At 49.2% G+C, this 21,121-nt stretch overlaps 7 protein-coding genes across 7 annotated transcripts; 4 read left to right on the top strand and 3 right to left on the bottom strand.

The window, feature by feature from the left end:
* Nucleotides 1–720: 720 nt before the first annotated feature.
* On the top strand, nt 721–2,077 carry BDV37DRAFT_279120 (uncharacterized protein; the record flags this gene model as incomplete). Its single annotated transcript, XM_032086262.1, has 5 exons — nt 721–954; nt 1,007–1,123; nt 1,267–1,490; nt 1,538–1,677; nt 1,731–2,077. The coding sequence occupies 5 exons, from the start codon at nt 721–723 to the stop codon at nt 2,075–2,077; spliced, it is 1,062 nt and encodes a 353-aa protein (XP_031945490.1).
* Nucleotides 2,078–2,442: 365 nt separating this feature from the next.
* aof2 (putative lysine-specific histone demethylase Aof2) lies at nt 2,443–6,790 on the top strand. The gene is made up of 2 exons (XM_032080899.1): nt 2,443–2,758; nt 2,870–6,790. The coding sequence occupies exon 2, from the start codon at nt 3,085–3,087 to the stop codon at nt 6,499–6,501; it is 3,417 nt and encodes a 1,138-aa protein (XP_031945489.1). The 5' UTR covers nt 2,443–2,758; nt 2,870–3,084; the 3' UTR covers nt 6,502–6,790.
* Nucleotides 6,791–6,932: 142 nt separating this feature from the next.
* Nucleotides 6,933–8,125, bottom strand: trr1 (thioredoxin-disulfide reductase TRR1; the record flags this gene model as incomplete). The annotated part of the gene is made up of 3 exons (XM_032086261.1): nt 6,933–7,072; nt 7,129–8,028; nt 8,104–8,125. The coding sequence occupies 3 exons, from the start codon at nt 8,123–8,125 to the stop codon at nt 6,933–6,935; spliced, it is 1,062 nt and encodes a 353-aa protein (XP_031945488.1).
* Nucleotides 8,126–8,948: 823 nt separating this feature from the next.
* On the bottom strand, nt 8,949–13,795 carry BDV37DRAFT_296447 (uncharacterized protein). The gene is made up of 6 exons (XM_032090111.1): nt 11,949–13,795; nt 10,612–11,876; nt 10,430–10,555; nt 10,175–10,377; nt 9,823–10,118; nt 8,949–9,763 (listed from the first exon to the last, which is right to left on the bottom strand). The coding sequence occupies exons 1-6, from the start codon at nt 13,459–13,461 to the stop codon at nt 8,991–8,993; spliced, it is 4,176 nt and encodes a 1,391-aa protein (XP_031945487.1). The 5' UTR covers nt 13,462–13,795; the 3' UTR covers nt 8,949–8,990.
* A 1,236-nt stretch (nt 13,796–15,031) lies between these two features.
* On the top strand, nt 15,032–18,047 carry kexB (kexin kexB). The gene is made up of 2 exons (XM_032079653.1): nt 15,032–17,009; nt 17,069–18,047. The coding sequence occupies exons 1-2, from the start codon at nt 15,259–15,261 to the stop codon at nt 17,832–17,834; spliced, it is 2,517 nt and encodes an 838-aa protein (XP_031945486.1). The 5' UTR covers nt 15,032–15,258; the 3' UTR covers nt 17,835–18,047.
* Nucleotides 18,048–18,169: 122 nt separating this feature from the next.
* BDV37DRAFT_190304 (sorting nexin-4) lies at nt 18,170–20,131 on the top strand. Its single transcript, XM_032079652.1, has 2 exons — nt 18,170–18,625; nt 18,739–20,131. The coding sequence occupies exons 1-2, from the start codon at nt 18,332–18,334 to the stop codon at nt 19,933–19,935; spliced, it is 1,491 nt and encodes a 496-aa protein (XP_031945485.1). The 5' UTR covers nt 18,170–18,331; the 3' UTR covers nt 19,936–20,131.
* BDV37DRAFT_190300 (uncharacterized protein) lies at nt 20,070–20,778 on the bottom strand. The gene is made up of 2 exons (XM_032079651.1): nt 20,459–20,778; nt 20,070–20,326 (listed from the first exon to the last, which is right to left on the bottom strand). Exons 1-2 carry the CDS (start codon nt 20,642–20,644, stop codon nt 20,204–20,206), a joined length of 309 nt encoding a protein of 102 aa, XP_031945484.1. The 5' UTR covers nt 20,645–20,778; the 3' UTR covers nt 20,070–20,203.
* Between the last annotated feature and the right edge of the window lie 343 nt (nt 20,779–21,121).

The following is a 21,121-nucleotide window of genomic DNA, read 5'->3' as shown; positions in this document are numbered from 1 at the left end:
ATTGAGCAGTCACGTATTTTGCTTTTGATTCAGCATTACTGAAATACTAGGTAGGTCAAAGTAATTCCGGTCAGGCTTAACATCAATATAGAACAGACCACAAGGCATTGCATGACTTGACAGTTCTAGTGTTTCTCCAGGCCGTTTCCATTGCTATGGTAGGTTCCCTGATCCAATTGACTAAACACTAGTCGGCATGTAGCAAGCCATCTCGAAGACTAGCAATTGATATGATGGGCGCCTCGATCTATCTATGTTTAGCGGTTACTAGAACATACGCAATGTAACCCTCATCGCGTAAGTTGCCTCATGGTAGACGCCTGACTGATTAGTCCTTGTGTTTTTTATCTTCTGATAAACACTTGTCAACCCCTTGACGCCTTCTCCTCAACAACGCATTAATTGTGTCTGCTCCGGGGTTGGCTGGGTAATTCTGGGACTGCGGTGAGTAACGCCCCTTGGGGGTTAATCACCCACTGCACAATTAATATCTTAGTCGGCAGATAAAAGATAGAACCGTTAATGACCTGATGATCATATTCTGGCAGACTATATCGCAAATCCGTCTCCAAAACGTCAGAAGACCTGCCTTAACAATTTCCCCAGACTCCTTCCTACATCTCTTTATTAAGGTGGCTATAGTACGATTTCACATTCGGCATCCTGAGTTCTGTTGATTCAGAAAGCAGCTAGCACCTCCACTAATCGACGACGGGCGGTATGAGTGACAAGTCGTGGACTGAGGAATTCTTCTTCGAATGGCCTCCGCCAGAGTGGATCAATGCAGTTTACGATGATAGGCAAGTTTTCAGACCGTTTTCTCCTCCACAGGGAAAGTGGGTTTTGGGAAGGTCAGTGGGTACCGGTCGGCGCCCTAGCCAGGATCAGATTCAAGTTCTATGGCTTCTCGTTCAGCGCGACGGGATGTATATGCGCAAATATGTGGCCAAAGTAGTAAGTATATTAGGGGCAGGATCTTTAACATAGAGTCTGATATCAGATAAAGTTCCCTGACTACACTGAAGAGAATGCATACTCGCAACTGCGACGAGTTCCTCCACGCATACCTAAGAAGCTTCAGGAGGTAAAAGATGAACTCGACCCATATACTAACGAAGCTCGAGTATACAACCGCATTAATGCGTTGTGTCCAAGCTCCCAAAGGATATATTTTCCCGAGTTTCATGGTGTCATGACCGATCTCGATATATCCAAATTCACCTGCGGTTATGTTAACCGTCGAGCTGTTATCCTCGAACTTATCAGGCCAAGGCTTGCATCACGACGAAACTCGATATCACTCATGGTGATGTACGAGATGATCATTTCAGGCTTCCGGGGGACTTCCATGATACAGTCTTGTATGACTTTTCCGTTTCGTACACATTCTCTCCGGTTACACCTTACCTGATCAATTTTCGTCGACCACGTTCTTTGAAGGATATATCTGAGAGCGAACAGGCAATGGTCAGGGAAGATATAATTGAACGGTAGGTGATGAAAGTCTATTAATTAACAAAGGCTAATGTTTAACTAGGGCCGAAAAACTAGATATCCGTGAATATCTTGTCAAGTCCACCAAGAGTACCGAGTCAGCGATCATGGATGCGCTCTTCCAACCTCTTGAAGATGAAATATTGGAGTTGATAATCCTAAGAGTGAAATTCCGTCCCGATGGTTAGTTTTACCCCTGCTTCATTTCTATAAGAAAACTATTCATTCTCTTATAGTCTTCTCTATGCCATCAGTAAATTCAGTCTTTCCTTTTCTTGAAGGTCTTTGCCCGACAGATGATTGCACATGGCATATCCGTAGAGGTCGGCTGCTGGAATCCTATACGCCAATTTGGGTAATGTCCATAACGGATAGTTCAGGCCAAACCGTCATGGACTTTACTTTTGACCGGGACTTCGCTCAAAGGCGAGAGGAGGCAAAGGTCAAATACTTACTTTGCTTAATACCTAAGAAATGGGGAGTAGAAGATGTCCGCAGTCCACTCGTGAGTATCTGCTCGTCCTTGCCGCGTAATGACCACGGCTGCATCAAGACCTGGCTGGATTTTAACAACTATATCTGAATGTAAATATCTTTTCTATACTACATTTAACGAGATAGTGACTTGAATACGTATCACATTTCCTTATCCCCAGTGGCTGGCATAGCCGCCACTAAGCTTAGTCTGTATTTCAAGCCCTCTGATTGTAGCTGAGTGATCGAGCACTGACTGCAATTTCAATATATTGTTCCGCTCACAGTTTGCTTGTGTCTGTGGAAGGCTACAGGGTACCAATATAAAGAGACTGTGGAAATCCCCCAGGATATTCAAACTTCACAATTTCAATTCTTTTACTATTTTATCAATCACAGTATAATCAACTATGCCTGATGTTCATAATAACAAGGGATCAAAAGAGTGAGTGAGTGAGGTGAGTGTAAGAAGGGTGGGAACTCAAGAAAGTGCAGCCTGCAGAATGTGGCATACCTTAGGTTCGGACTGAAAAATACGCATGGGCCCATCCACAGTACCAAATCTCCATCGATAGCCTCAGAGTTCAGGTTTCACATCACCCTGCGCTTTACCAAATCCCTGGCACTCTTGCTTTCTCTCGCCTTTATCGGCAATTGGCCCTAACTGATTGTTGGTCTGCTACATTTCAGTACCATCCTCTAGGGTTGCATCGGTTGTAGAAGGAAAGCGATGGGTTCGGATAATCAGTATCTTTCTTGCCCCCAATAACCCCTCGAACTAACATCTCAGGTAAGTCAATGGACTCCTGCTCCATGTTATGCGAGGCCTTTCTCATGTCCTATAACCGTATCTTTAGAAGTTTATAAACAATCATATAACATGTTCTGACATTCTCTCAAGGAATTTGTACATCCCCATATCAAGCTTCTCTCCTACCCGCCACCAACGGCTCCCAATGAGTGGACCCACAATGGATTGAAACGTTGAGATCTGTGCTGCCTGTATTCTCAAATGATGGAAGTGCTATGTCTATGGATAGGCTCAGTATAATATAGTTACCTTCTACTGAACTGGGCAATAGTCGATCTCATTGCTACAACACATACCGCGACAATATGGCACCCCTTGCCAGCAATATGGGAGCTGCAGCTTCGATGAAAACGCATGTCCTAAATGGCCATTCTTATGAGGTCACCACTCTAGACCAATATATCCCAACAAACATTAGCATCAACAGCAGCGGCCATGTTGCCCTGCTGCCGTCAAACCAAACATTGCCAAGGGGCAGTCTGCAGTTGAACGCTAGCATGATGAAGGCTCATGCCTCAAAGTTGGATAACGACTTGAATCAAGCCACTGTCACAAATCTATATTCTGTCTCAAACAGCAACTCAAACCCAGGTCATCGGGTAGAAAGAACAGCTTTAGGTGGGGTTGACTCTAGGTCCCAAAGTACAGACTATCTATCTCAGGATGTTCATACAACTCCGGCCCATGGTAGGTCGAGCGATTCAGTCACGACTTCTTCATTCACGCCTCAACCGAGTCAAATTAATCCAATGCCACCGATAACTGTCATCAGCAAGCCCTCTTTATCTTCTCTCGTCGCAGACACTAAAAATGCAGATAGCGGGAATGGGTTTACGTCATATCGCCCAAGATCCTCCATACCTTCGAGGCTTCCGGCTGCAGTTTACGCTCAGCAGTGTATCTCTGCAGCTTATGCATCCAGACTCAATCCGTACGCGCTGCACTTAAAGGAGCAGGAAGCGTTGCAGGACCATTTGTGTCATCTGCACGTCACAGTATATTTGAACATACGGAATGGTATACTTCGACTTTGGACTCGAAATCCGATGGTAAGCGTTTCCAAGGAGGAAGCTCTTGGGTGTGCGAAGGACTACCGTTGGATGAACCTCGCCTCTTTCGCGTATGAATGGCTGGTACGAAATGGGTACATCAACTTTGGCTGTGTCGAAATTCCTATGCCTTTTGTAGCTCCAAAGAAAGGCCGGCGCAAGGAAGGTCCCGTGGTGGTCGTGATTGGGGCTGGGATGTCAGGTCTAGGTTGCGCACGGCACTTGGAAGGTCTATTTCGTCATTATCGCGACGCGTCCACAGCCCCTCGGGTCATTTTGTTAGAAGGAAGACGCAGAATTGGAGGTCGTATATACTCACATCCTTTGCGAAGTCTTCAGACGTCTAAATTAGGCCCCGGACTAGTCCCTAAGGCCGAGATGGGTGCGCATATAGTTGTTGGTTTCGACCGTGGTAATCCGTTAGACCCAATCATTCGGAGCCAGCTGGCTCTTCCATATCACTTGTTACGCGACATTTCGACAATTTATGACATAGATGGTTCACCGGTGGATGAGATTCAGGATGCGATGGATGAAAGGCTCTATGATGATGTCTTAGACCGTTCAGGGCTCTATCGACATAAATCCATCGTCGTTCCTACCGCGGAAGGCGACCGGGAATTGATTGATTCAGGTCGCGATTTGTCAACAAGCGATGGTGTCACAGTAAGACAATACGAGGAAGCAAGGGCTTCCGGTACTATCGGCCTTTTGCTTCCTACAAAGCGTGTCCGTCGAGGCGTAGGTCATAAAACCACAGACATCAAGGCGCCTGGAGCCCCGGGTGCAGATCTTGCACGCCCAGAGGAGCAACCAGCTGCGTTTACATGTCAAGTGAATGGTTGGAGATTGAACGACGGTGTTCCAGCTAATGCTACTTTAAACCTGGACCCCGTCGCTAAGGTTTCGTCGTCTCAAACGTTAGGTGCTGTGCTGGACGAGGGCATCCGGCAATACCAGCGGATGCTCCCGCTATCCCCGAAAGACATGCGGTTGATTAACTGGCACTTCGCCAATTTGGAATATGCAAACGCGACTAACGTCAGTAGACTTAGTCTTTCCGGATGGGATCAAGATATAGGAAATGAGTTCGAAGGCGAGCATTCGCAGGTAGTAGGTGGATATCAACAAGTCCCCTACGGGCTATTCTCATTACCTACAAAACTCGACGTTCGAACAAACAAGATAGTGTCCAAGATATCATATGACCCGTCTGGAATGGGAAAACAGAAGACAGTTGTACACTGCGAAGACGGCGAATCGTTTGCGGCAGACAAAGTGGTCTTCACCGGCTCCTTGGGCGTTCTCAAGCATCAATCCATACAGTTTGAACCTCCTCTACCGGAATGGAAACGTGGAGCCATTGATCGACTCGGGTTTGGAGTAATGAACAAGGTGATTCTGGTGTTTGACCAGCCATTCTGGGACACTGAACGAGATATGTTTGGGCTTCTGCGCGAGCCCACAAATCGAAACAGCACCATTCAAGAAGATTATGCTGCTAACCGAGGTCGATTCTACCTTTTCTGGAATTGTCTGAAGACTACCGGACTTCCCGTTCTAATTGCCCTTATGGCCGGAGATGCCGCTCTTCAGGCGGAATGTACACCTGATGATCAAATTATTGCTGAGGTGACCAGCCAACTCCGCAATGTATTCAAACATATGGTGGTTCCCGATCCACTAGAAACAATAGTCACGAGATGGAAGTCCGATAGGTTCACTAGGGGCAGCTACTCCTATGTGGCGGCGCAAGCACTTCCAGGAGATTACGACCTGATGGCCAAGCCGATTGGCAATTTGCACTTTGCAGGGGAGGCGACATGTGGCACTCACCCTGCCACTGTCCACGGAGCATATATCTCTGGGCTCCGCGCCGGTTCTGAGGTGATCGAGTCTATCCTAGGTCCCATAGAGCTACCGAACCCCCTCGTACCAGAGAAAGGAAAGGCAGAATTTAGCATTCCAACAGCGGCAGGACAAAAGCGAAAAGAGCCGCCCATGCCCGTGGCATCATCCATTAGCAATCTTCCAACCAACTCAGCGGAATCAGCTTCACCTATATCAGCCCATCAACAAGCCTACGAACAAGCAATGTGGACATCAATTCAATCGGAAATCGGCCCTCCCATGCCCCGACCAGCAAGAACCGGCCTAAACCCTTTCCTCCTCTACCAAAAAGACTACTGGGGAATATGCCGCGCCCAATGCGACGAAGCTCGCCGAGCAGAAACGAACGACCCTAACGCGAAAGCTGCTCGCGATGAGATCCGTCATGAGCTCGGACTCATGTGGCGGCGAGCCAGCGAAGAGGAAAAGCGGCCGTACATCGAGCAGACAGAGGTCAACCGACAGACCAATGCGGAAATGTGGAGCCGATGGAAACAACAGATCGCCGAGTGGGAGCAGAAGGCGGCCGAATTGAAGACGAAGTGGTATGCAGCTAATCCGTTTGCAAGTTGGGGTGTACGTTCTGCGGACACTACTGTGCCGACAAATCATTTGTCAATTGGTGCTGGTGCTTCTACTTCGTCCATTTCTTCATTGGGACAGCATACAAACAGCTCGAGCGATCGGACTCATGGAGTAACTGCTGCTGCGACTGTTCATCTCCCCATAAATGGGGTACAAGTCAACGGCTCCTTGCATAACTCTGACTTGTCGAATCGTTGAGATTCAGCCTGGACGATCTTGCTCCTATTATGAATTGCACGAGTTGATGCATACTATGTAAGATATATATGCTCTTAACGACCATCTTTGTACTACCAAATGAAACCAGATTCGAATCAGGATCCTCGAGAATTACTCTATATTCTAGTCTATTGATATGAAATTCATAGTTTCAGCGACCCATGAAACATGCGTGCCACGAGTATCATCGAAGGGACCGAAAAAAAAAAATGTATTAAACTTCCCATCACAAACCGAGGAGAATGACCAGAACGCTGAAGTCTAATATAAACAGCCATCAAAATAAGCAAAATGGATATATCCGTAGGACATGAAACATGATAGTCAGCCGGTGTAGGGCAGATCTAGGTGTGATGAAGAGGTGGTGGTGATGAGGAATCTATAGAGTAGGTGTGGCGGGACGGAGACGTTTAGAGGAGAGGGTTAGACTTGTACTCCGCGGTTTTACCCTGAGGGGTTTGTTTGACCTCGTTGACGGGAGCCTCCTCTTCAGGGGACTCGGATTCAGCGATGAACTTCTCAGCCTCAAGAGCAGCAATGCAGCCGGAGCCTGTGAAAGACTGTTAGTATTTGATGTGACGGGGAAATAGTGAAGTCATGGCATACCAGCACTGGTGATGGCCTGGCGATAGCGCTTGTCCTGGACGTCACCGCAAGCGAAGACACCTTCCAGGCTGGTGTAGCTGGTGCCAGGCTTGGTGATGATGTATCCTTCGTCATCGAGGTCGATCGTGCCCTTGACCAAGGAGGTGGCGGGGTCGTGGCCAACGGCGTAGAAAAGACCGTTAGCGTCGACGGTCTCCTCCTCGCCGGTGACGGTGTTCTTGACACGCAGGTGGGTCATCAAGCCCATGGGCTTCTCCTCACCCAGGACCTGGGTCGCAACGGTGTTGAAACGAACGGTCACCTTGGGGTGGGCCAGAAGACGGCTGGCCATGGCCTTGCTGGCACGAAGCTTGTCACGACGGACCAGAACGGTAACCGAGCTGCCGTACTTGGCCAGGAACATGGCCTCTTCGGCAGCGGAGTCACCACCACCGATCACATAGAGGGGCTTGTTACGGAAGATTGGCACAGCACCGTCACAGACGGCACAGGCACTGATTCCGTTCTGCCAGTACTTGTCCTCACCGGGCAGGTCGAGACGACGGGCATTGGCACCAGTGGCGATGATGATAGCATCGGCAGTGTGGGCGGGCTCATTGTCAGGACCATCGTTCCACTCTGTCCACAGCTTGAACGGCCTCTGCGAGAAATCCACTCTCGAGATAGTCTCGGTGATGACCTCGGTTCCGAAACGGACGGACTGCTTGCGCATGTTCTCCATCAGCTCTGTACCACCGATACCATCAGGGAAGCCGGGGAAGTTCTCGATGTCAGTGGTGGTGGTGAGCTGACCGCCAGCGGCAGTGCCGTTAGCCAGCATACCCTCATAGAGGACAGGCTTAAGCTCCGCACGAGAGAGATAGATCGCGGCGGTGTGTGCGGCGGGGCCGGAGCCAATGACTACGGGGGGGGGAACCAATTAGTATCTCCAACTGATCTGGGCAGCATTATATACAAGGACTAGGGAAAACTCACTAACGACCTTGGTGTGCACCATCCTGGATGCCGAACTTTGACTGACGCGCAGGGGCGTCGAGAGGGTATTCGATAGAACTGAAGCAGACGGGGAGGATTTCTGGTGCAGCGACGAGGCAGCAGCGGCGGTCAATCCGAGCGAGGATCGAAGAGAGGAAAAGGGAAGTCGTCGAGAAGCGAAGGAAAACAGTTTGACGGTGTTGGGAAGGAGATTGGGAAGGGGAAAGAAAGAAAGTCGGGTCGGGAAATAGGCGGCCTTTAATTATGGGCGTTCAGGGAGAGCGCAGAGAAAGAGGCGAAGGAGGGGCTCAGATTGCCGGGTGGTGGGGACGGCCTGACGAAAAAAAGGGCTGGATGGTTCAAGATTAGCTAAACGGTCGAAACCAAGAGACTGGTGTCCTACCTGGAATCTGTGTGGGGACAATGAATAAACCAGATTAATGACAAAGAATGGAATTGCACAAGAAAACCACGGAAGCGACTTTTCTCTCTCCCACCAGGTACAGGGGAAAACATTCCGGATTGCCAATGGCGAGACCGGATCACGTGCGCCGGTGCTTAGAAAGCAGTCACGGGCCGAGACCGCCACTGATTATCGATCAATCTTTATCTCGGATCAATCGCCGGAATCTCTGCATTCAGGCAGAATCCAGAATCTGAAAGCCAAATATTCGAACCTGATAACAAGAATCGAGGCACAGGACTCATCACAATCACATTCAGAGGGTACCCACTGTATACAAATAATAGTTCATAGATCTTACATTCATTATCATTATAATTGTCATCGACAGCGTCATCATCATCAATCGTCATAAACGTATCAGATCAAATCATATAAAATAATAGCTTCGCGCTTCGCGCTTCGCGCTCCGCTATCAATCAGCTCATCGGCCAAACCACTTCCTCCTTCTCGAGGTTTCGGCAACACCATCGTGCTCTACTTCGCCTGGACTAGCAACCGGCACTAATGTCTCTGGAGGCGCGTCTCTACCAGCAACATAATCATGTTCGCGTCCCGCTGAGCGTCCATAATTCTCGTGCTGGTCGTACTCATCCTCGTCTTCATCGCTGAAACCTTCTTCAGCTTCGGTGTCCTCCACATTCTGCTTTTCTCTTTTATTCCTCCGTACACTCAACCACCGCTTCCAGCCCTTTGCAACTGGTGCCGCAGGGGGGTCGTACTCATCCCCTTCGTACCGCAGCATCGGCACGAGCAGTTTGTATGGAGTCGTAATACCAGACGGGTCTTTCGGGTTTAATTCCAAGTTCAAGGATATAGCCAATCCCCCTTCTAAATTAACGAAGGCGCCAACCCCATCGTCCCCCTGCTTTGCAGCCTTCTTAGATGCCTTCTGGCTCAGATTCGTAGGCCGTCGAAGGAACGGAGCTGGGCGGGAATTTGTGGGTGGTGGAAAATAGCTATCGCCTGTCTCCGCAGGAGGAAATGGGCCATCCATACTCATACGCCGCCCAACTGGGTTCCCTCCAAGGTTAAAGTCCTTAGTCGGTGGCCGTCCACGCCCCGAGAGTCGGCGTAACAGGCCGCCGCTACCCTGGGGTCTGTCTCCGCGCGTCAAGGACAATGTCCTTTGCAACTTGCCCGGTCGAGGCTCCACCGGCGACGATTCAGGTTCCGGTGTGGTCTGTGGTGTAAAGCCTGTGCCTAGTTAGCAACGTACAAAAAAGCGCCAATAAGCCAATGAGACTAGAACCGACCTGGCTGATACGCACGGATGGAGCACCAGTTTCGGCGTGGTAGCAACCGTTTGTTATTCCGTGGCTTATTATTCACATCATGTGTAAATATGGGGATCATGTCTTCGTCTGTATTAGTATCTAGATGGTGAACTCGATTCCGTTTGTTGAGCGTGTCTGACACCATCTCCGTCTCGGGAATATCTGCAATAGCTGAGGAAATGATGTTGGGCATGTATCGATAGTCTTTGTCCTTAGGCAAGTTCAATCTTGGGTTCGAGTATAATTGGCCAATGGCAGCCAAATGCACATCGCCGCTACAAAAGATGTTTGTTAGTTCCGCCCTAGAGGATGGCAGAGTACAGTTTCTTACCTTAAAATGGTCACACGGACGGATTTGTCTGCTGCCAAGTCCTGAAGATCTTCGATCAAGTATTGGCGTTCGGACTTGTGGTGCTTAGCGGTCCAGTGGTCATCAAAGATTTCAATGTTGCCCCCTGTCTTGTTTACAAAACCGCCAAAAATCCCGGCTTTGCCGAGCGATTTCCGGCTGTTTAGAATATTTTTCACCATCGCCTGTAAGAAGGTTAGAAGGGAAAGAATTGGAATTATAGCGCTCGTAACATACCACCCTAGGATATGCAACCGGAATACTCAGCAGCACTAGCAAGTGCTTCGTCTCGCCCCGGACAATTTCACGATGGCATCTGTCCCAAATCAAATCAGAAGTTTGTTCGCTGAGCACTTCGTCGTTCTAGAATATACTGTTAGCACTGCTTTTCTGCTGCTAAGCAGGTTCCGTGGTCTTACCATGCGTTCAGTCCGGCAGTCTAGGCCGAGGAGAGACACCCCACCACCTAGAGACATGAACAGATTGCGGCTTCGGTGGTTGATGTACGGTCCAGGAAGAGCTCCAAGCAGCCAACTAGGCTCATCTGCTTCGGTCTCTTCCGGAACGCTGTGGTGCTGGAATAGCAAGTAGTATTTGAATGCTATGTTGCCAAGCCCTGAGATCACGGGCGTGCTCATGAACTCATCGGGGTAAGATCCGAAGCCTTCGATGATCTCATGGTCATTCCAGAGGTTAACCATGGGTATTTGCGAGTTTGCAAGGGAGTAAAGCCCCTGTGAAAACCACCGTGAATAGTGCTCAAGAAAAGAGTTTTCCAATTCCGCTTTGAACTCCATGTTCAGCGGCGTGTCGTACTTCTCATGGATATCTTTCATCTTGACCCATTCCTGGAAAAAGGATGATTCTGCTGTAATCCTGTCGTTGAATATCTGGTCTCCTCCACCAATCATGACATGGAATGGGCGAGTCTGATGCTCATTGAGCACGTCTCGCCACAGAGGGTCTGGACCACAGAGTTTGTTAGAGTCGACGCCGGGGGCAAAGCCGTTACATGTGTGGTACATTATGTTCATCGACTGTCCCCTAGCAGGCACCCAGAATCCCAGAGCCGGCCCTTGGTTGAGGCGATATGCAATCCGCTGCTGGGTATTTCCTAATTCAATCTCAATATTAAACCTCCAGAAAGTGATATCTCTTCCTGGGTCGGCGTAGAGGCGGGCCCCTGCAACCTCCTTATAGAATCCAGCAATTTCTCCATCCATAGAATGGACTCTGTTAGCAGGGATTGGTTGCTTGATACCCTCAGTGCTGTAGTCAATGATGCTTGGTGACATCTCATAGATGCCGTCGTCATTTTCAATACAAGAGAGGTCCAGCTCTTCTTCTGTATGATCTACTGGCTTAACATAGAGAGGCCGACCATCTCGCCCCAATTTCATAAGTCCAGCTGTCGGGTCCACATACTCAGGGGCTAGTTCAGAATCCTCTCCATTCAGTTCAGTCGGAGGAGGAGGTAGCAGATCCATTGGTTGAGGAAATAACCTTAAAGTAGGTGGTGGCTCATATGAAGAGAGAGAATCCCTTGTCACAATCAACACACTCCCTCTCCAAGTCTCCTTATCGAATGCCCCATTGGGTCCATCTATTCGCACCCGCTTCAACCCTCCGTATCGGAGTAAAGGACCACATTTAAGGAACAGATGTGGCTGGAAGCGCTTGTTCGCTATATGTCACACTTAGTATCAGTTCCGGGAATCTGTAATCTTGGGTGAGCATATCAAAGGGCAGGACCTACCCGATGGCTTAGTGTTTGGTGGCTTCTGGTAGTTGATTGGCAGCGCCCTACTCTTTCTGCGGTTGTTGCTTCCGCCACCTTCCCACCACGCCTTACTTTTATCGACATCGAAATTCTGGTAGTCAAAGTCAGAAGCACCCAGTCTTGCCACTGGTGCTGTTTTCCACTCCGACAAAGGTGGAGGCGTTGGAGGTGGGACATCGAATGAAACAGTCTGCCGCTTGGGCTTAGGCTGTGACGCAGGCTCGCTCTCAAAACTTTGAGATGTCATTGCGGCATTCCCGCCTGGCTGTCGACTCGAGTCAGAGTGTGCAGGCATAGCATTATCAGTAGATCCAGTCCCAGTCGGGTAGGCCTTCAGGTCCGCTTGCTGGGGCCCAATAGTCGCTGTGGGGGGCTCTTTCCTTCGTATAGCTTGCGGCACTGGTCTAACCCCGGACGCCGCAGGGCTCAGATATTGGGTTTTTCCTGCAGTAGGATCAGGATACCGGTGGTCCTGGGAAGTATCTGCAGTGTAAGGACCGCTAACCCCTCGCGGCATGTTTGGTTTAATTGATTGCGAGCCCATAACGTCATTTCCTGCTGAGTGGCTCACAGACACAGACCGTCTAGGAGCATTGCCAGTCCTGACAACTCCTGTATTCTGGGGGTAGCCTCTTGCAGACTGTGGCGCGTTAGCGGGCAATGGCACTGGATGTTGTACCGAGGCCGTTCGCGCGTGGGGGGGTTTTACTCTATCTGAAGGACCTTGAGCCGGTCTTTGACGCGGTAAAGCTGGCTGCTCAGGATCTGTCCGCTGAGAAACTTCCGTCAGAGGGCTCGAAGTATCTCGTGGTACATTATCTTGGTTAGATTGCACTGGAACCGCTGTACGACTGTTATTTTCAGCTTCCTGACGTGCTATCCGCTCTTTCGCCCTCATCTCAGCTTCCAAGACTCGAGCTCGCTTCTCTTCTTTGCTGATTCCAGTCAGTGCCACTTCAAGCTTTTGAAGAGGTGACCGATCTGCCGCCCAATCATGCTTTTGCTCTGCCGTGGAGCGTACCGTGTTAGAGCGACTTAGCGGTGTTTGGTGACTGTCTCCAGGTGGTGGTGCCATATGAGAATCATCCCGCTTCACCGAACTTGACATAGAAAGTCTAGACTCAGTCATGCTGCCCCGTGATGTGGCGTACTCATCAGGTGAGATATATGGCTCTGGTGGTAATGGCTTTTCCCTCCAGTTTGGATGCCCTTCGCGGGACAAACCTTTCGTCCTCGCGGAGAACGAGCGAGAAGTTTGATGACCATGAACCACAGCAGGGTTATTCTTGTAAGGTTTCGATCGAGTCTGTGGGACATCGATGGATCCGTAAGTCTGATCACTATCAGTTTCGTAATCCAATGCGTTGGGTGTCATGCCGTGAGACTGCTGCCGTCTGTGCGATGGAGCGCGTGGTACACCATTCAGAGGGACAGATTGGGGAGGTATTGAGCCTCCATTAGTCGGCCTCTGGGAACTAGCTGCAGCCATTCTTCCAAGCTTTCGGATCCTTTACGACACTGCCCAGAAAGCTTCTGTACTTTATCACTGGTAAAGTCAAATGCGCGGGGAATAGAAAGATTAGCGACACCAATAAAGATCGTAAAAAAAATCAATTCGTATCCAAATTTGTGACAGTAGTAGATGATTTGGCCAAACCAGCTCGTGTTAGTACATGGTGATGGCACTGAAAGAATAGATCATCGCTTAATTTGCAGAGCTGGAAGTTGCGGAGTAGTATACAAGCGATGTATATGGATTGTAACAATGATGGATTTGTACGGTACGAGAAGAAGGTAAGAGGATTGAATACCGCGATTTCGACCAGGGGGCGGAAAGAATGAAAAAAAAAAAATTCATGAGATGACAGAAAAATCAACAGGATTATATTGGAGTAGCGAATTAATCTCATTGTGCTGGCTAATGAGAATTAAGTCGGTGGCTGGCAAGCACAGCATCTTCCATGCGGGGCTGACTCGTCAGTCATCCTGCATTAAACATGTTCCCGCCAGGCACCACGACTGGCCCATTTTTGTCCCCCTTTCTAAGAAAAGAACTTAGCTTGTAATTGTAGGGGCGTGGAAGGGTGCCTGGGTAGAAAAGATGACGAAAAGACTCCATTGTACTGTGCCAGTAAACCGTGTATCACAAGTAGTTCATAGTGGCAGTGCTGTAGTTATGTTGCAACACACCCGCTGGTCAGTAGACAAATCATGGATGCACTGTGTGAGTATTAACATCGTCAGTTTTAGTAATATTGTAAAGAAAATCATGGCATTCTTGTTGTTGAGTGAGACACGTTTTCTCCCCGTAGTCAATCATGGGATGTTTCGTCTAAATCCTCCAATTGGCGGAGTGGCCAGTAATCTTATTTCAACATCGACCGTAGATTTATTACAGCTCTGTACCTCTTGCAGCAAATACTAGTTGATGGTTGTGAATGGGCTGAGCTGTTGATATACAAAGGAACTCTGACTGTCAGGGTATTTTGAAAATTACAGACGTATGGATATTACGTAGGTTCTTTTGAGCAGCATACTTCAATTTTCTCACAATGCTGATTAGTTTATTGTATGTATTCGTCATCTCATTCTTATTGTACAGGCAATATAGAAGGGGTAAAAAGTTACAATAAGAATAGAGATCACTAAAACAGGGCTGAATAGTTCTTTGAACTCTTTCTCTAGGTTCTTAGTAACTGGCTCCCGTCCATGTTTAGATACAGCCTCGTATACGGAGCACTTTTTATGTCATCCCTTCACAGGAAGTCTGAGGGGTTTTCACTGTAAGGAGTGGAGATTCAGCTGCTGATAAGAAAGATACAGTCCGTTTTAAAATAAGGCAAGAATGTGCATCTAACCAAAATGCTGAAACATGGGGCTATAATGTTCTCGAGTATGTCGTCTAATCAATATTTAACATTGGATGAATGCTGCCTGAGCACTAAAAATTAAGGGAGTGGAGATCATGTAAAGTTAAACAATGGATTCGTCGCCTAAGGCAAAAGGCTCCGCTGTTTCCCCGAAGTGAACACCATTCTCGAACTCCGCCTCCGCAACAACTTCACCGAGCAGTGCTCATTGAATACATAACCATTTCATACCCCCCTTGCTGTGTATATTCATTATTTCTTGTCTCTATAGCATTCTTTTCCTTGAAGTTGCTTACTGCATCGCAAGCCATCTACTGAAGAGTCTGGTACTGTTCTTATTGATGGCAACTATCTTATTTGTCCTCATCTCACCCTACTACCGATAGGGGCCCATCTCGATTCACGCTGCTTCCATAATGCGGCTTTCCGAAAGTGCAACGGTAGCGCTCGGCCTTTTTAGCGCTGCGACGGCGTCAGTCCATCCTCGACGCTCCTACGAGACGCGCGATTTCTTTGCTCTTCATCTTGACGACTCCACCTCCCCAGACGAGATCGCCCAGCGCCTCGGAGCACGCCACGAGGGCCAAGTAGGGGAACTCACACAACACCATACCTTCTCTATACCCAAGGAGAACGGTGCAGACCTCGATGCGCTCCTCGAACATGCACGTATCAGGAAACGGTCAAGTCGTGCCGGAGAAGGACGTGGCCACACATTGGATACGAGGGAAAGAGATTTGAGCGGTATACTCTGGTCTCAAAAGTTAGCCCCGAAGCAGCGACTAGTAAAAAGGGCTCCTCCAGCAGACGTGGTGTCGAGGGCGTCTGTGAAAGAAGAGGACCCCGTAGCTGCCCAAGCTCAGAAACGGATAGCCTCTTCACTTGGGATTGCAGATCCCATCTTTAGCGGGCAGTGGCATCTCTATAATACTGTCCAAGTCGGCCATGACCTCAATGTTTCGGACGTCTGGTTAGAAGGTATCACGGGAAAAGGTGTCATCACGGCTGTGGTCGATGACGGGCTAGACATGTACAGCAATGACCTCAAACCGAACTACTTTGCTGAGGGCTCCTACGATTTTAACGACCATGTACCGGAGCCCAGACCGCGACTTAGTGATGACAGGCATGGCACAAGATGCGCTGGTGAAATCGGAGCAGCTAGGAACGATGTTTGTGGAATAGGCGTTGCATACGACAGTCAAGTTGCGGGAATTCGGATCTTGTCCGCACCCATTGACGATGCAGATGAAGCCGCTGCCATCAACTTTGGCTTTCAGCGCAATGATATTTATTCATGCTCTTGGGGCCCTCCGGATGATGGCGCCACGATGGAGGCGCCAGGGATTCTTATCAAACGAGCTATGGTCAATGGCATCCAGAATGGCCGAGGAGGCAAAGGCTCTATATTCGTTTTTGCAGCTGGAAATGGTGCAGGGTACGATGACAACTGCAATTTCGATGGTTACACGAACAGCATTTACAGCATCACTGTCGGTGCCATTGATCGAGAGGGTAAACATCCCAGCTACTCGGAATCATGCTCTGCCCAGTTGGTCGTCGCTTATAGCAGTGGCTCGAGTGACGCGATTCATACCACCGACGTCGGAACTGATAAATGCTATTCACTTCATGGCGGAACTTCTGCCGCAGGTCCGCTAGCTGCGGGTACTATAGCCCTTGCTCTTAGTGCCCGACCGGAACTTACTTGGCGAGACGCCCAGTACCTGATGATAGAGACCGCAGTTCCCGTCCACGAAGACGACGGGAGCTGGCAGACTACCAAGATGGGGAAGAAGTTTAGCCATGACTGGGGTTTTGGGAAAGTCGACGCGTATTCACTGGTCCAGCTGGCCAAGACGTGGGAGCTGGTGAAACCACAGGCGTGGTTCCACTCACCGTGGCTGCGGGTGAAGCATGAAATCCCACAAGGTGACCAGGGACTTGCCAGCTCATACGAAGTTACCAAGGATATGATGTACCAGGCCAATGTCGAGAAGTTGGAACATGTCACTGTGACCATGAATGTAAATCACACCCGCCGAGGCGATATCAGCGTGGAGTTGCGCAGCCCCGAGGGTATCGTCAGCTATCTGAGTACAGCACGACGGTCAGATAATGCAAAGGCTGGCTATGACGATTGGACATTCATGACTGTGGCTCATTGGTATGTAGTTGACCCCGTGCTTTAGTTCTCTTACTCGGTCCTCTAACATTTCCACTTAGGGGTGAGTCCGGTGTTGGAAAGTGGACGGTCATTGTTAAGGATACCAATGTCAATGATCATATTGGAGAATTCATCGATTGGCGGCTCAACCTCTGGGGGATTTCCATTGACGGCTCCAGCCAGCCCCTTCATCCTATGCCCGATGAGCACGATGATGACCATTCGATTGAAGATGCCATTGTTGCTACCACTAGCGTTGATCGTGTCCCAACCAAGACTGAAGACCCATCTGTCCCAACTGATCCCGTTGATCGTCCTGTGAACGCAAAGCCATCTGCGCAACCAACGACGCCTTCAGAGGCTCCTGCCCAAGAGACATCTGAACTTCCCACCCCGACGAAACCCGTTTCTACGGAATCACCCTCTACTACCTCCTCTGCGGATAGCTTTTTGCCTTCCTTCTTCCCCACGTTCGGTGCGTCTAAACGGACTCAGGCTTGGATTTACGCTGCGATCGGTTCGATCATTGTGTTCTGTATTGGACTTGGGGTCTACTTCCAAGTACAGCGACGAAAGCGCCAGCGTAATGATCCTCGTGATGACTACGATTTCGAAATGATAGAAGATGAGGATGAAACGCAGGCTATGAACGGGCGTTCGGGTCGTACACAACGCCGGGGAGGTGAGCTTTACAATGCCTTCGCTGGGGAAAGTGACGAAGAGCCTTTGTTTAGCGACGATGAGGATGAACCTTATCGGGATCATGGCCTCAGTGAGGAGCGCGAACGGCGAGGGAGCACAAGTGGTGACCATGCTCGGTCATAGTATTAATTGGACTAGATTTGCATTTACTTCTATCCCATAATGGTCCTCTTGCGGCGCGTTTCGGGTATATCAGATGGGATGCGTTACATGGATCTTGTGAATTATTGATGTTGAACGAAGGCTGCTGTATATAACTTTGACTTACTTGACAAAATAGACGCATAAAGGACACACATACGGAGTCAGGCCATCGTAACTGTTGCAACGCGCGCTAAAAAGTGGATGGGGGTTGATACTGCGTAGTAAGTTGCTGGATAAGCTAGTCTTGGCGCTTGGGCCGATGACGCTGTGCGGCCGCTTCTCCAATTGACTGCTCCACTGCTGCCTCCGCAACTTCTCAACCTCCCATTTATCGATCTACGACCATCAGCCATAGCTCCTCATATCCCGAGTTCCTCTCTATCGAGTCTCTCCAGTGATATAAATTGTTTACGAGTCTCTTTTGACTTGTACAATTACCGGTGCTAAGTTGCCGCTTCCCTAACGGCAACCCCTCGATGGATCAGCACGATGACTTTGACAATGTCTCTTGGAGACACGAACCAGAGAGCGATATCTCTCGTCCAACTACTTCGGGCACTGATGCCGAAGAGTCGCCTGCAATCAGTCACGATGCCAATGGCAAACGGAGAATGAGCTCAGCTCACGAAAACCCACAAGCTGGGCCACTGGCGGATGCGGTCGACCTAGCAGGTATCGGAGATGGGGTGTTGGAATGTCGGGTGGATTCACCACTGAAAGAGAACGACGGTACCAAAGACGCATATATCTCTTACTTGGTTACAACACAAGTGAGTTGCCCTCTTTCCCCGGGAGTTGGCTCCGGCTTTTCCATGGCAGACCGGAGATCCATCCTCGGTTGCCCAGCAAACAGTTCACTGTACTGACCAAAGGGGCATCGCAGACCGATTTCAAGTCCTTCCAGAGGTCAGAATTTGCAGTGCGCAGACGTTTTACAGATTTCTTCTTTCTATATAAGACGCTCTATCGTGAGTATCCTGCCTGCGCGGTTCCACCTCTACCAGACAAGCATAAGATGGAATACGTGCGGGGGGATCGGTTCGGGCCCGAATTTACTACACGACGTGCCTGGTCGCTACATCGATTCCTAAAGCGCTTGGCATTGCATCCGGTGCTCCGCCGGGCTCCTTTGCTTGCTATCTTCTTAGAATCTCCCGACTGGAATGCGCATATGCGGCTTCACACCTCTCGCACATCCACCAATCCGACGGACAATACCGGCACCCCAGGGATTTTTGACAACTTTACCGATACCTTCGTAAATGCGTTTACAAAAGTCCACAAGCCCGATCGCCGGTTCATTGAGGTTCGGGAGAAGGCAGATAAATTGGATGAAGACCTCAATCACGTAGAGAAGATCGTCGCCAGGGTCGCTCGGCGCGAGTCCGATTTGGAGACCGACTACAATGACCTCGCGACGCAATTCCGCAAACTGGTGTCTCTGGAGCCGAATGTTGAAGTTCCCCTACAGGTATTCGCGGCGTCGGTGGAAGAGACGGGACGCGGGCTTAAAGGTCTCAAAGACCACACGGATCAGAACTACCTTGGCTCGCTCCGGGATATGGAGGCCTACATCGTGTCTCTTAAGGCACTTCTGAAAACCCGTGAGCAGAAGCAACTCGACTTTGAAGCCTTAGTGGACTACCGCAACAAAGCCGTGAGCGAGCGCGATTCGCTCGCTACCAACCCATCATCCTACTATGCCTCTAACCCCCTGACCTCATCGCCTGCGTCCTTCATCCGCTCCAAGATGGAAGATATGCGTGGTGTCGACCATGAGCAGTCACGCCGGGAGCGGGTCCGGAAATTAGAGCTGCGCATCGACGAGCTGACTCGCGAAGTAGAATCTGCTAAGACCACGTCAGAGATGTTCGATGAAGAGGTTGTCCGTGAAGTTGCGGATTTCGAACGGATCAAGGCGGCTGAATTCCGGGACACTCTCGGCGCGCTGGCCGAGAAGCATATTGACTTCTACCAAGGAGTGTTGAATACATGGGAGAGGTTTGTCGCGGAGATGGAAGGTGATTTAGATGAGAATCACGAAGCGTCCGCCCCACGGGAGAGTATTGCAACACGATGAGTGCGTGGATGATATACTTGATGTGACATGAACGAGTGATTTATTTTTTTTTTCTTTCTTATTTGCGCCCCCTCTTGTCAGCTTCGATCTATTCCCTCTACCCGGTACTCCTTTTCACGGTCACTCTGTCACTGTTCCATAACAGTTTACGCTGTCGTAGCTTACAACCCGGCATGATAGCTTTATCTTCCTTGCAGATGCCATAAACCAATCGCAGCAACCCCTTTAGAAGAAGCAGCAGTAATGCAATGCAGAAGCCCGAATCGAATCACCTCAACCGCTCCTTTACCCCCTCGTGCTCCGCACACTCAAAATCCACAGGCCCAGGTTCCCCCTGCGGATCCAAAATTGCGGGATCCAAAGCCCTCGTAGTCCTCTGCCGAACACGTTCCTATTCAAGAAAACACAAGTTCAATCCATGAGGGGACACGTCATATCGTAGATGATAACATCCTGTCCTTCGGAGAAGAATAGAAAGGGGAAAAGAAAAGGGCAAAAAAAAAAAAAAAAGCAATCGACCTACCTCCCGATACACCTGATTCGGCGTCTTCTCAGCGTTCCTCCCCGCCGTTAATTGGAGGTAGACCTCGTGGTCATAGCCCACGGCGCCTTTGCGGTTGTTGGCGAAGTTGGCGCTGAGGTCCAGAGCTGTTTCTGCTGGAGTATTCTTGTTCTTTTTGGTTGTCGTTGTGGAAGTAGTGAATGTCATTTTTTGCCCTTTTCTTTTCCCCTTCTTTCTTTCTTTCTTTTCTTTTTCTGAAGTTTATTGATTTGTGTAGGTTGTCGTTGTTAGTTCTGCGCTTATGAAGGCGAGGTTGGTTGGTTGATGAATCGAATTGGTGGTGGAAGGGCAGTTCAATCAGTGAGGGTCATGCATGTTTGGGGCGTCAAGTATTGAGGCTGTGTATAGATGGAAATAGGCATCAATCACCTGAGGAGAATGGGCGATTACGTGGCAAAGGGAATGAACTTGAAGAATGGGAGTCTTTTATTTCATTCTATCTTATTTTTTCTTCGATATTTATTATTTATTTAATATTGGACATGTGCAGCGGAAGATTAACAGGGCCGTTTGCAGAACATCCGCCATGATTTTAAATTAATATCGAACTAGTCTATGCTTTTTGATCCTACTTCTGACTGTCACCTAATCCGAGGGGAACTTTGGGATTTTTACCCTGAACCA

Source organism: Aspergillus pseudonomiae, assembly GCF_009193645.1.
Source record: "Aspergillus pseudonomiae strain CBS 119388 unplaced genomic scaffold BDV37scaffold_7, whole genome shotgun sequence".
In the NCBI taxonomy this organism is placed as follows: domain Eukaryota; kingdom Fungi; phylum Ascomycota; class Eurotiomycetes; order Eurotiales; family Aspergillaceae; genus Aspergillus; species Aspergillus pseudonomiae.
The sequence above is the reverse complement of the archived record's forward strand: the minus strand, read 5'-3'. Positions and strand labels throughout refer to the sequence as shown.

Bases quoted from the DNA above. Each gene is read 5' to 3' on its own strand.
- aof2 (XM_032080899.1), top strand. From the start codon at position 3,085: ATGGCACCCCTTGCCAGCAATATGGGAGCTGCAGCTTCGATGAAAACG.
- BDV37DRAFT_296447 (XM_032090111.1), bottom strand. From the start codon at position 13,461: ATGGCTGCAGCTAGTTCCCAGAGGCCGACTAATGGAGGCTCAATACCT. The intron at 11,877-11,948 runs GTAGGTCCTGCC...TGTGACATATAG, and splicing joins ACCAAACACTAAGCCATCGG to CGAACAAGCGCTTCCAGCCA. The intron at 10,556-10,611 runs GTAAGACCACGG...AGTATATTCTAG, and splicing joins ACTGCCGGACTGAACGCATG to AACGACGAAGTGCTCAGCGA.
- kexB (XM_032079653.1), top strand. From the start codon at position 15,259: ATGCGGCTTTCCGAAAGTGCAACGGTAGCGCTCGGCCTTTTTAGCGCT. The intron at 17,010-17,068 runs GTATGTAGTTGA...ATTTCCACTTAG, and splicing joins TTCATGACTGTGGCTCATTG to GGGTGAGTCCGGTGTTGGAA.
- BDV37DRAFT_190304 (XM_032079652.1), top strand. From the start codon at position 18,332: ATGGATCAGCACGATGACTTTGACAATGTCTCTTGGAGACACGAACCA. The intron at 18,626-18,738 runs GTGAGTTGCCCT...GGGGCATCGCAG, and splicing joins CTTACTTGGTTACAACACAA to ACCGATTTCAAGTCCTTCCA.
- BDV37DRAFT_190300 (XM_032079651.1), bottom strand. From the start codon at position 20,644: ATGACATTCACTACTTCCACAACGACAACCAAAAAGAACAAGAATACT. The intron at 20,327-20,458 runs GTAGGTCGATTG...TTTCTTGAATAG, and splicing joins CGAATCAGGTGTATCGGGAG to GAACGTGTTCGGCAGAGGAC.